Source organism: Mobula hypostoma, chromosome 18 (assembly GCF_963921235.1).
Source record: "Mobula hypostoma chromosome 18, sMobHyp1.1, whole genome shotgun sequence".
NCBI lineage: Eukaryota > Metazoa > Chordata > Chondrichthyes > Myliobatiformes > Myliobatidae > Mobula > Mobula hypostoma.
The window spans coordinates 960,053-973,326 of NC_086114.1; the positions used below are offsets into that span (position 1 = coordinate 960,053).

Consider the following 13,274-nt stretch of genomic DNA (forward strand, 5'->3'; position numbering starts at 1 on the left):
TGTGGGGGTAAAAGGGTGGGTTGGCAAGTTTGCAGACGACACAAAGGTTGGTGATGTTGTGGATAGTGTAGAGGATTGTCAAAGATTGCAGAGAGACATTGATAGGACGCAGCAGTGGGCTGAGAAGTGGCAGATGGAGTTCAACCCGGAGAAGTGTGAGGTGGTACACTTTGGAAGGACAAACTCCAAGGCAGAGTACAAAGTAAATGGCAGGATACTTGGTAGTGTGGAGGAGTAGAGGGATCTGGGGGTATTTGTCCATAGATCCCTGAAAGTTGCCTCACAGGTAGATAGGGTAGTTAAGAAAGCTTATGGGGTGTTAGCTTTCATAAGTCGAAGGATAGAGTTTAAGAGTTGCGGGGTAATGATGCAGCTCTATAAAACTCTGGTTAGGCCACACTTGGAGTACTGTGTCCAGTTCTGGTCGCCTCACTATGGGAAGGATGTGGAAGCATTGGAAAGGGTATAGAGGAGATTTACCAGGATGCTGCCTGGTTTAGAGAGTATGGATTATGATCAGAGATTAAGGGAGCTAGGGCTTTACTCTTTGGAGAGAAGGAGGATGAGAGGAGACATGTTAAAGGTGTACAAGATATTAAAAGGAATAGATAGAGTGGATAGCCAGCACCTCTTCCCCATGGCACCACTGCTCAATACAAGAAGACATGGCTTTAAGATAAGGGGTGGGAAGTTCAAGGGGAATATTAGAGGAAGGTTTTTTACTCAGAGAGTGGTTGGTGCGTGGAATGCACTGCCTGAGTCAGTGGTAGAGGCAGATACACTCGTGAAGTTTAAGAGACTACTGGACAGGTATATGGAGGAATCTAAGGTGGGGGGGTTATATGAGAGGCAGGGTTTGAGGGTCGGCACAACATTGTGGGCCGAAGGGCCTGTAATGTGCTGTACTATTCTATGTTCTATGTATCAAAGTGAAAACAGATCTCTACATAGTGATCTAAATTAATTACAAATATAAATCACAAAATAATTGCATAATTACCCCCTTCAAGTTAGAATTTAGTAGATGTGCCTTTGGCAGCAATTACAGCCTTGAGCCAGTGTGGGTAGGTCTTTATCAGCTTTGCATATCTGGATACTGCAATTTTTCTTCATTTTCCTGCTCAATGGCAGTTCTGAGAAGATGGCATGACCTGGATGGTGTGGATCTTTGAGAGATGTTGCCTTCCTGAGGCAGCACCTCTTGTAGATACTAGCATTGATGGGAAGGGAAGGCCCCATGATGTATTTGGCAGAGTCCACTGTCTGCATCTTGCATTCCAGATATTCAAACCATGATGCAACTAGTCAGGTTATTTTCACCAGTACATTTCTCCCTCTGATGCTCCAGCCCCCTTTTTCTTCCATTGCCTTCTGTCTTCTGTTAGATTCCTCCTCCTCCAGTCCTGTGTCTCTTTCACCAAATCAACTTCCTAGCTCTTTACTTCATTCCTTCCCCTCCCGGTTTGACCCATCACCTTCTATTTTTCTCTCCCCCCCACCCCCCCACCTTTTAAATCTACTCCTCATCTTTTTTTCTCCATTCCTTTCGAAGGGTCTCAGCCTGAAATGTGAACTGTACTCTTTTCCATTGATCCTGCCTGGCCTGATGAGTTCCTCCAGTATTTTATGTGTGTTGGTTGGATTTACAGCATCTGCAGATTTTCTCTTGTTTGACATTGTTCAGCTTATACTTCAGCTTGGTAGATCACAACAGTGTCAAACCTGCTTCAGGCAGTATCTGAATGTACCTTGATAAATGTACTCTTGCTATTTTAATTATATAAATATACCATAAAGTTCAGAGTAAATTTGTTATCAAAGTACATATTTGTCACTATATGCAACCCTGAGATTCATTTTCTTGTGCGCATTTACAGTAAAGACAGGAAGCAGAATAGAATCAATGAAAGACCACACCCAACAGAGTGAACCAAGGACCAAAGTGCAAAAGGCATCAAACTGCAAATGCAACAAGTAAAAAAAAAATGATAATATAAATAAGCAATAAATGTCAAGAACATAAAATGAAGAGTCCTTGAAAGGGAGTCTGTACATTGTAATAAACAGTTCAGTGATGAGATGAGTGAAGTTATCCCCTCTGGTTCAAAAGCCCGATGCTAGAGGGATAATAACTATTCCTGAAGCTGGTGGTGTGGGTCCTGAAGCCCATGTTATTGAGGTGTTTGTTCTTGAACCTTAGCCATTACATAATGTGAATTGATGAAGTAACCGTATACAAATACCTGATGATGTGTGTCTTCCCAGGGCATTTCACACTTAAAAGTAATACACACAAAATGCTGGAGAAGGGTCTCGGCCCGAAACGTCGACTGTGCTTCTTCCTATAGGTGCTGCCTGACCTGCTGCGTTCCACCAGCAATTTGCGTGTGTTGCTTCAGTTTCCAGCATCTGCAGATTTCCTCGTGTTCACACTTAAAAGTAGCCGCTTAGGCTAAAATGACACCAGAAATAAAACATGAACTATTTTTGATATTTAAATATTTTACACAGCATAACATAAGGTTTTATATAAACTATCATGAAAACACATTTTGACAGCAAAGGAAATAATGTGCATATGTAAACCGTGACATCAGTTTAATAGCTCCATAGAAATGTATGCAAGTATTTTGTATCTTTTTCCACTTAAAATGCTGTTTTTTTTATTGCCAAATCCAATGTTTTCATAAATGTACAACATATTCAGTGTAATTGGCTTCACTCCTGAACGCTTTGATTCTATCCTTTCTTTTAATGTATTTTTCCGAGGTGTTTTGCTCACTTCATGGTTTTTTTTTGCCTGCCTTTGAACTCCACGATATTCTCTCACATGTATCCATTTTGTTCTATTTAGTCTCACACACATTCCTTTCTTACTTTCTTGTGTTCATGTTGTTGAATTGGGATCCAGATTGGTGTTTTTATTGAGTGTTTCTGTATATTTTTAGCTTTCTTTATATTTGCACCATCTCCTGTTTATCTGTAAACATTTAGTAATTTATCATATAGTCAGTATATTCTGGTTAATTAAGCAGCTGCCCCAATTAACTGAAGTTTAAGAAAAGATAAATTACTATTTAACTGAGCAGCAAATTATGTATTTAAATGAAATGCCAAACAAATCAGAACTACCAATTCTACTACAGTACTGTGTATTGTACTATAAAACTGTATTAGTTCCCGATAGTTATTGACAGAAGAATTCATACAGTGAACGCTGCCCTGATCTTTTGATTGTAAATGAACAAAATCAGCACAGACGTCTGGAATAGATAATGTACTGCCGCCTCATATGAAGTAGTGTTGTCAAAAATATCACTGTTTTTTAATTTGGTGTCAGTTGGCCCAAATAAATAACATAAGCATACAAAGTTGATGCTTTTTTAAAACCGTTTGCTCTAAGCACAGTGCAGTTTCTAATGGCCAGCATGTGCATATGAATGATGATGGAAACTGTTGCATGTTCCAAAACTTCATTTTCATTGTAATGTTAAAGATGATTGTTGATACCTTCAAATTCTTTGCAATTCCTAATTTGCTGAAGTGTGAATTCTTTTCATTTTCGCTCCTGGTTACTTCTTGCATCTCCAAGCCTGAATGCTTGAATCCCTGGTGAGCAAAAAGAGTTCTGAATTATCTTAAGCTCATTTCTCATCAACTATCGGTGACAAAGAGCAGTGCTTTTTGAACATAAGCGCACACAACTGACACCATTAAAAAAATACTGTTCATTTGGAGCATGGTGTATCGTCTAATGGCCATGCAAGTGCATGCGACTGATATTCGTTGGAAGCTGTTTGACAGCAGTCTGCTCACAGTTTTCCTTGTCTAATCTGATTTAGACTGATGTGCAGGATAAAGGTAGAGCATGTGGTCAAGTTTTTTGTTACTTCTTTACCTGCCTTGTTTGCTGGTCCAGGCTGACCCTACCTGACCTGCACTATGATGAACATTCATAAAGCTGTGAACATACAATTTACACCTCATTCTTGACTTCTGGACAACACCATCTCCAGATCTAACAACATTGTGCATAGGTTTACTTTCAGTTTTTTCCTATTATTCACGGTACAGCATTTTGCACCATCTTTTCAAATAAAAGACAATTTTTGCACTTAAAATTAGTTCTTTTGTTTGCTCTTACAATATTGCTATGTTACTAAACTCTTGTTTTTTTTCACAAATTCTTCAGATCAATAGTACAACCTTCCTAACCCTTAACTATGAAGGTTTGTAAATCTGCATAGCCAATATCAGGAAGCTAACGGCAGCCTAGCTGACTTCTGTTATATTCCCGCATGTCCACGTGTTTATGCATTTACTGATCTTGTGTATTGAATGGTTTGAACTGAATGGCAGATAAGAAGAGACTTTCACTGTGCCTAAGTCTTCACTGTTAACCTTGTGTGTTTTCCCATTTCTGCAGTTGCTGAGCCAGAGCACAATGAGGTTTGAATTTAGGAAATTTTTTGAATAATTTAGTGCCAAAGCATGGGATGCTTTTGGCTGCCGAACCTGCAAGATTAGCTTTGTTTCTAGTAACACTGAGTAATTAGAAATAACTCTATGATATTATCAGCTATTAAAATAATGTTTCCCTTTTATAGGGCATCCATCATGTTTAAAATTCTCTCCAGAGTTAACAGCCCATGTGAAAACCTTAAGATGGCAATGTATTGAGTGCAAGACTTGCAGTGCTTGTCAAGATCAAGGAAAAAATGCTGTAAGTATTATATTTTTTTCTTTCAAGCTTCTAAAGATCATCTTTATCACTACATGTTTTGTAGAGGAGGAGAGTGGAAATTTAATGCATTTCATCAACTTCCTTCAAAGTTAGTAGAACATGGTACAGTACAGCACAGGACAGGCCATTCAGGCCAAACTACTTAAATTAGTAATTAAATTTCACGGTGGAGGACACGTCTAATATGCCAAAGAAGGATGTTATGAACAAAATGGGAGGTGAGGACCTTGATAAAATCACTGTCACTAAAGAGATAGTGATGAGCAAACTAGAGGGCCTGAAGGTAGATAAGTCCCCTGGTCCTGATGAGATGCATCCCAGGGTGCTGAAGGAATTGGCAGAGGTTATAGTCGACGCGTTGGTAATCATTTACCAGAACTCTCTAGATTCTGGGCAGATCCCAGTGGATTGGAAGACAGCAAATGTCATGCCACTTTTTAAAAAAGGATGTAGGCAAAAGACGGGCAACTATAGGCCAGTTAGCTTAATGTCTATAGTCGGGAAAATGCTTGAAGCTGTCATTAAGGAAGAAATAGCGAAACATTTAGAAAGGAGTGGTTCCATTAGACAGAAGCAGCATGGATTCAGAAAGGGCAGGTCCTGTTTGACAAACTTACTGGAGTTCTTTGAGGACATAATGAGTGCAGTGGATAGAGGGGAACAGGTGGATGTTGTATACTTGGATTTCCAGAAGGTGTTCGATAAGGTGCCGCACAAGAGACTTATAAATAAGATACGGATGCATGGAGTCGGAGGAAGTGTATTGGCATGGATAGTGGATTGGTTAACCAATAGAAGGCAGAGAGTTGGTATAAATGGGTGTTTCTCCAGTTGGCAGTCAGTGGTGAGTGGGGTGCTGCAGTGGTCGGTGCTGGGCCTGCAGCTGTTTACCATTTACATTGATGATTTGGAAGAGGGGACTGAGTGTAGTGTAGCACAATTTGCTGATGACACTAAACTGCATGGAAAAGCAAATTGTACAGAGGATGTGGAGAGTCTGCAGAGGGACATAGACAGGTTAAGTGAGTGGGCCAAGGTCTGGCAGATGGAATACAATGTTGGTAAATGCAAGATCATGCATTTTGGAAGGAATAATAGAAGAGCAGATTATTATTTAAATGGTGAAAGATTGCAGAATGCTGTTGTGCAGAGGGACTTGGGAGTGCTTGTTCATGAATCGCCAAAAGTTGGCTTGCAGGTACAACAGGTTATTAAAAGGCAAATGGAATGTTGGCCTTCATTGCTAGAGGGATTGAATTCAAGAGCTGGGAGGTCATGCTGCAACTGTACAGGATACTGGTGAGGCTGCACCTGGAGTACTGTGTGCAGTTCTTGTCTCCGTACTTGAGGAAGGATGTACTGGCTTTAGAGGCAGTGCAGAGGAGGTTCACCAGGTTGATTCTAGGGATGAAGGGGTTAACCTATGAGGAGAGGTTGAGTCACCTCGGACTATACTCTCTGGAATTCAGAAGAATGAGAGGGGATCTTATAGAAACATACAAAATTTTGAAAGGGATAGATAAGATAGAAGTAGGAAAGTTGTTTCCATTGGTAGATGAGACTAGAACTAGGGGACATTGCCCAAGGTTCAGGGGAGAAGATTTAAGATGGAGATGAGGAGAAACTGTTTTTCCCAGAGAGCGGTGAACCTGTGGAATTCTCTGCCCAGAGAAACAGTTGAGGCTTCCTCACTAAATATATTTAAGAAACAGATAGGTTTTTACTTAGTAAGGGAATTAAGGGTTATGGGGAAAAGGCAGGTAGATGGAGCTGAGTTTACAGACAGATCAGCCATGATCTTATTGAATGGCGGGGCAGGCTCGATGGGCCGGGTGGCTCCTATATCTTATGTTCTTACGTTCCTATTAAACAAATCCCTTATGGCTACATAATGCCCACATCCTTCCATTTTCTGGGCATTCATGTGCCTATCTAAGACCCTCTTGAATGCCTCTATGGTATTTGCCTCCGTACCACCCCAGGCAGCACAGTCCAGGCACCCACCACTTTCTGTGTAGGGAAAAAAACTTGTCCTGCACATCATTGAACTTAACCCCTCACTTTAAATACGTGCCCTATGGTATACACATTTCAGACCTAGGAGAAAGATACAAGCCATCTATTCTATCTATGCCTCTTATAATTTTATAAAGAAATAGTAATGGGAGACAAATAAATGGCAAATGAACTGAAGTATTTTGCATCATTCTCCAGAGGACACCAGTAGTATGCCAGAAATGTGAGTGTGTCAGGGGGCAGAAGTTAGTGAAATTGCTATTACTAAAGTGATGGTGCTTCGGAAGCTGAAAGGTCTTTATGTAGATGTCACCTGGACCAGATGGACTACACCCCAGGGTTCTGAGAGAGGTAGCTGAAGAGGTTATAGAGGCATTAGTATTGATCATTCAAGAACGATGGTAAGGGTAAGGAAGGCTATGGTCCTGGTGCAGGTCGATGGGAGTAGGCAGTTTAAATAGTTTCAGCGAGGACTAGATGGGCCAAAGGCCCTGTTTCTATGACTCTAATCACTAGATTTTGGAATGGTCCCAGAGAACTGGAAAATTGCAAATGACACTCAATTCTTTAAGAAGGGAGGGAAACAAGAGGAAGAAAATTATAAAACAGTTAGCCTGACTTCCGTGGTTGGGAAGATATTAGAGTCGATTATGAAGGATGAGGTTTTGTGCTACTTGAAGGCACATGATAGAATAGGCCAGAGTCAGCATGGTTCCCTTAAAGGTGGTAAGGGAGGCAAATGCAATGTTAGCATTCATTTCAAGAGGACTAGAATATAAAAGCAAGGATGTAATACTGTAGCTTTATTAAACATTGGTCAGACTACACTTGGAGTATTTTGGGCCCTTCATCTAATAAAAGATGGGTTTCAGTAGGTACATTTAATGTTGAGAGAAATGTATACGATATACATCCTGAAATCCTTTTTCTTTGCAAACGTCCACAAAAACAAAGGAGTGCTCCAAATAAAGCATCAGCACCCTCCACCGAGCACTCAAGTGTGCAGCAAAGTGTCAATAAAGACACAGACTTGCAGTACCCCAAAGACTACTCATTCACCCAGTAATTTGACATACTACAGGGTCTCTCTCTCCCTAATAAGGGAAAAAGAGGTGTCCCTGTTTCACAGATATGTGGTACAGGAGAGGGTTCAGAAGAGGTTCATAGGAATGATTCCAGGAATGAAAGGGTTAGTGTATGAGGAGTATTTAATGCCTCTGAGCCAGTACACACTGGAGTTAGAAGAATGATGGGGGATCTCACTGAATATTGAAAGGCCTAGATAGAGTGGATGTGAAGAGGATGTTTTCCACAATGGGAGAATCTAGGACCAGAGGGCACAGCTTCAGAATAGAGGGACATCACTTTAGAACACAGATGAGGAGGAATTTCTTTAGCCAGAGGGTAGTGAATCAGTGGAATTCAATGCCATAGATGGCCATGGAGGCCAAGTCATTAGGTATATTTAAAACAGAGGTTGATAGTTTCTTATTAGTAAAGACGTCAAAGGTTATGGGGAGAAGGCAGGAGAATGGGATTGAGAGGAATAATAAAGTGGCCATGATGGAATGTTGGAGCAGACTCAATGGTTTGAATGACCTAACTCTGCACCTATATCTGATGGACTTAAACTTCTTATCAGATCTCCCTTCAGCCTTCTCTGTTCCAGAGAAAACAAACCAAATTTATCCAGCTTCTCCTTTTAGTGCATGCTCTCTAATCCAGGCAGCATCCTGGTAAGCCACTGTGTCTTCTCCAAAACCCTGACATACTTCCTTTAGTGGGGAGTCCAGAACTGAAAGCAACATAGCAGATATAGCCTAACTAGAGCTTTATAAAACTGTAACGTAACTTCCCAACACTTAAACTCACTTCCTCAACTTATAAAGGCAAGCATGCCACATGCCTTCTTAACCACGCTGTCAACCTGTGCAGACACTTTCAGTGAACTATGGACTTGGATCCCAAGATCCCTCTGTACTTCAACACTGTTATGCACCTTGCCATTAACGGTGTACTGTCACCTTACATTTGATCTCCTAAAGTGCAACACTTTGCATTTGGCTGAGTTAAACTCCATCTGCCGTTTCTCCACCCATATCTGAAGATGATTTGCATGTCTCACTATATCCTTTCTTTACTCGTCTTCTGCACTATCCACAGTACCGTTTGGATAAGGATAGGACACAGTTTGTTGCCCTTTGCAGCAAATCTGTCTGTTGGAATGAAGAATGTCCTTGTAGACAGAATCAGATTCAGTTTTACTATCACTGCCTTGCATGACATGAAATTTGTTGTTTAACAGCTTCAGAACAGCACAACGATATAACATTTAACTACAAAATAAATAAATAACACAAGGGATTAATGAGGTAGCGTTTATGGTTCATGAACTTTCAGGAACCTGCTGGCTTAGTGTAAGAATCTGATCCTGAATTTCTGAGTGTAGATCCTCAGGTTCCTGTGGCACCTGGTAGTAATGAGAAAAGAGCATGTCCTTGATGGTCAAGATGCCACCACCTTGAAGCACTGTCTCTTAATGATGTATTTGATGGTGGGAGAGTTGTGCCCATGATGGAGCTAGCTGAGTCTGTAACTTGGTAGGTTCTTGTATTCCTGTGATGCAACCAGTCAGACTGTTCTCCACTGTACATCCTTTGAAATTTGCAAGAGCCTCCTCAAGCTCCTTAAAAAATAGAGCCACTGTCATGCCTTTCTCACGACTGAAACAATGCGTTGGGCTCAGGACAGATCCTCTGAGACGTTAAACATCCAGAAAATCTCACCCTTTTCATTACAGATCCCTCATTGACAATTGGTGTATGATCTCCTGACTTTCCCTTCCTGAAATCCAACAATCCATTCCATGGTCCAACTGGCACTGAATGGGAGGTTATTGTTGCGACACCACGACCAGATGATCTGTGTCACTCTTGTATGTCATCATTGCCATCTGAGGTTTTACCAACAATCGTGGTGTCATATATGACTTAACAGATGGTTTTTGAGTTGTGCTTAGCCACAGTCATAAGTGTAGAGAATGTAGAGTAGTGGCCGAAGCACGCATCCTTGAGGTGCACCTGTGGGATACATCAGTGAGGAGGTGATGTTATTTCTGATCCACACTGACTGTGGCCTTCTGATGAAGAATCAAGGACCCAGTTGCTAAGGAAGGTACAGAGGCCCATTTTCTGAGGTTTGGTGGTTAATACTGACATGATGCTGCTGACTCTTCCTCATTGTTGAAGAATTCAGATCTGTTATGCTTCTTGTGTTAGTAAAGAAAGCAACACAAAACTAGTAGAGGATGTTTACTAGTAGAGTCCCAAAATGCACGTCAACATAGTGGCTTTAATATATATTTAACCTGGAGGAATACTTAAATTGTGCATTGTACTGCAGCTGCAAAACAACAAACAACAAATTTCAGAACATTTGTCAGTGATAATAAACCAGATTCTGATGGCCAATTGTATACAGTGCAATCCTGAATATGGCTATGAGATGAAAATCAGACCAGTTTTTATGAGGAAGGCTCTTCCCTCCTCCACCAACACCTTGCCAACACACCACTTGTCACTTCCTTTTTTGCTATGTGCTTGTTGTATTCCTCCAAGTTTCACCCTTCACAACATTTTGGAGTGTTTATTAGCCTTCTCTTCCATTCTTTCCTTTGTGTCTCCATCTTCAGCCTGCTCGTGCTGTCAGTGCTTTGGCCTTCTTTCTGCAAATATTTTAGGTCAACTTACTGCCATAAAACCTACTCTCACCTGGTGTCGAGGCTCCTTTCCAAAGTATCAACGTTTCAACACTGAGATTTTTTTCTTCAAGGTGTTAAGGGCTATGGAGCAAAGGTGATGAATGGGGTTAACGTACAGTTCAGCTATGTCCTAATTGAATGAAAAACACATTTGTAGGTATGAATGGCCTAATCCTGTTACTGGGAAGAGAACACATTTTTCACCCAAGCCAGCTTTATATTCAAGCATTTTGAATCTTCAAGTCCCATTATCACCTATTGAGAAGTTAATTAAGATTGGTAGTCCTTCAAAACCTGATTCTTTCAGTTTTATCAGCCAATGCTGAATAAATGTATAGAAGTACCATCCGGAATGGTTTGAGTCAGGGTGTGCTTATCTGGAACATTTCCTTACTGGTCCTGCAGGCTTATTGCTTGCCTATTTCCACAGAAGAGTGCCATTTAGAAACGTAGAAATACAGAAAGCCTACAGCACAATACAGGCCCTTCAGCCCACAATGCTGTGCCGAACATGTACTTACTTTAGAAATTACCTAGGGTTACCCATAGCCCTCTATTTTTCTAAGCTCTATGTACCTATCCAGGAGCCTCTGAAAAGACCCTATTGTATCCGCCTCCACCATTGTCGCTGGCAGCCCATTGCACGCACTCACCACTCTCTGCATTTTTAAAAAAAAACAACTTACCCCTGACATCTCCTCTGTACCTACTTCCAAGCACCTTAAAACTGTGCCCTCTCATGTTAGCCATTTCAGCCTGGGAAAAAGCCTCTGACTATCCACATGATTAATGCCTCTCGTCATCTTACATCCCTCTATCAGGTCACCTCTCATCCTCCGTCGCTCCAAGGAGAAAAGGCCAAGTTCACTTAATCTATTCTCGTAAAGCATACGCTCCAATCCAGGCAACGTCCTTGTGAATCTCCTCTGCACCCTTTCTATATTTTCCACATCCTTCTTGTAGTGAGGTGACCAGAACTGAGCACAGTACTCGAAGTGGGGTCTGACCAGGGTCCTACACAGCTATAACATTACCTCTTGGCTCTTGAACTCAGTCCCACAGTTGATGAAGGCCAATGCACCATATGCCCTCTTAACCACACAGTCAACCTATGCAGTGTAGCTTTGAGTGTCCTATGGACACGGACCCCAAGATTCCTCCACACTCCCAAGAGTCTTACCATTAATACTATATTCTGCCGTCATAATTGACCTATCAAAATGAACCACCTCACACTTATCTGGGTTGAACTCCATCTGCCACTTCTCCGCCCAGTTTTGCACCCTATCAATGTCCCGCTGTAACCTCTGACAGCCCTCCACACTATCCACAACACCCCCAACCTTTGTGTCATCAGCAAATTTACTAACCCATCCCTCCACTTCCTCATCCAGGTCATTTATCAAAATCACGTAGAGAAAGGATCCCAGAACAGATCCCTGAGGCACACCACTGGTCACCGACCTCCATGCAGGATGTGACCCTTCTACAACCACGCTTTGCCTTCTGTGGGCAAGCCAATTCTGGATCCACAAAGCAATGTCCCCTTGGATCCCATAACTCCTTACTTTCTCAATAAGCCTTGCGTGGGGTACCTTATCAAACGCCTTGCTGAAATCCATATACACTACATCTACTGCTCTGCCTTCATCAATGTGCTTAGTCACATCCCAAAAAAATTCACTCAGGCTTGTAAGGCATGACCTGCCTTTGACAAAGCCATGCTGACTATTCCTAATCATATTACGCCTCTCCAAATGTTCATAAATCCTGCCTCTCAGGATGTTCTCCATCAACTTACCAACCACTGAGGTAAGACTCACTGGTCTATAATTTCCTGGGCTATCCTTACTCCCTTTCTTGAATAAGGGAACAACATCTGCAACCCTCCAATTCTCTGGAACCTCTCCCATCCCCAATGATGATGCAAAGATTATTGCTAGAGGCTCAGCAATCTCCTACCTCACCTCCCAGTAGCCTGGGGTACATCTCATCCAGTCCCGGAGACTTATCCAACTTGATGCTTTCCAAAAGCTCCAGCACATCCTCTTTCTTAACGTCTAAATGCTCAAGCTTTTCAATCCGCTGTAAGTCATCCCTACAATTGCCAAGGTCCTTTTCCGTAGTGAATACAGAAGCAAAGTATTCATTAAGTACCTCTGCTACCTCCTCTGGGTTTCGTACACACTTTTCCACTGTCACACTTAATTGGTCTATTCTGTTATGTCTTATCCTCTCACGTCTTATCCTCTTGCTCTTGACATACTTGCAGAATGCCTTGGGGTTTTCCTTAATCCTGTTCACCAAAGCCTTCTCATGGCCCCTTCTGGCTCTCCTAATTTCATTCTTAAGCTCCTTCCTGCTGGTATTATAATCTTCTAGATCAATATCATTACCTAGTTTTTTGAACCTTTCGTAAGCTTTTCTTTTCTTCTTGACTAGATTTTCAACAGCCTTTGTACACCATAGTTCCTGTACCCTACCATCCTTTCCCTGTCTCGTTGGAATGTACCTATGCAGAACGCCACGCAAATATCCCCTGAACGTTTGCCACATTTCACAAGATCACAAGACAAAGGAGCAGATGTAGGCCATTCGGCCCATCGAGTCTGCTCCGCAGCTCCCCCATGAGCTAAACTATTCACCCATCTAGTTCCAATTTCCGGCTTTTTCCCCATATCCCTTGATACCCTGACTAATTAGATACCTGTCAATCTCCTCCTTAAACACGCTCAATGATCGGGCCTCCACAGC

The 13,274-nt window shown here is 41.7% G+C and overlaps 1 protein-coding gene across 4 annotated transcripts in view; it reads left to right on the forward strand.

Annotated features, from left to right (window-relative positions):
- The window catches only part of kat6b (K(lysine) acetyltransferase 6B), a 221,548-nt gene that overhangs the window by 69,123 nt on the left and 139,151 nt on the right, over window positions 1–13,274 (forward strand). For all 4 annotated transcript variants that reach the window (XM_063070288.1, XM_063070286.1, XM_063070287.1 and 1 more), the window contains exon 4: window positions 4,608–4,723. In XM_063070288.1, the coding sequence (XP_062926358.1) occupies window positions 4,608–4,723 (116 nt within the window). The remainder of the gene's footprint in view (window positions 1–4,607; window positions 4,724–13,274) is intronic.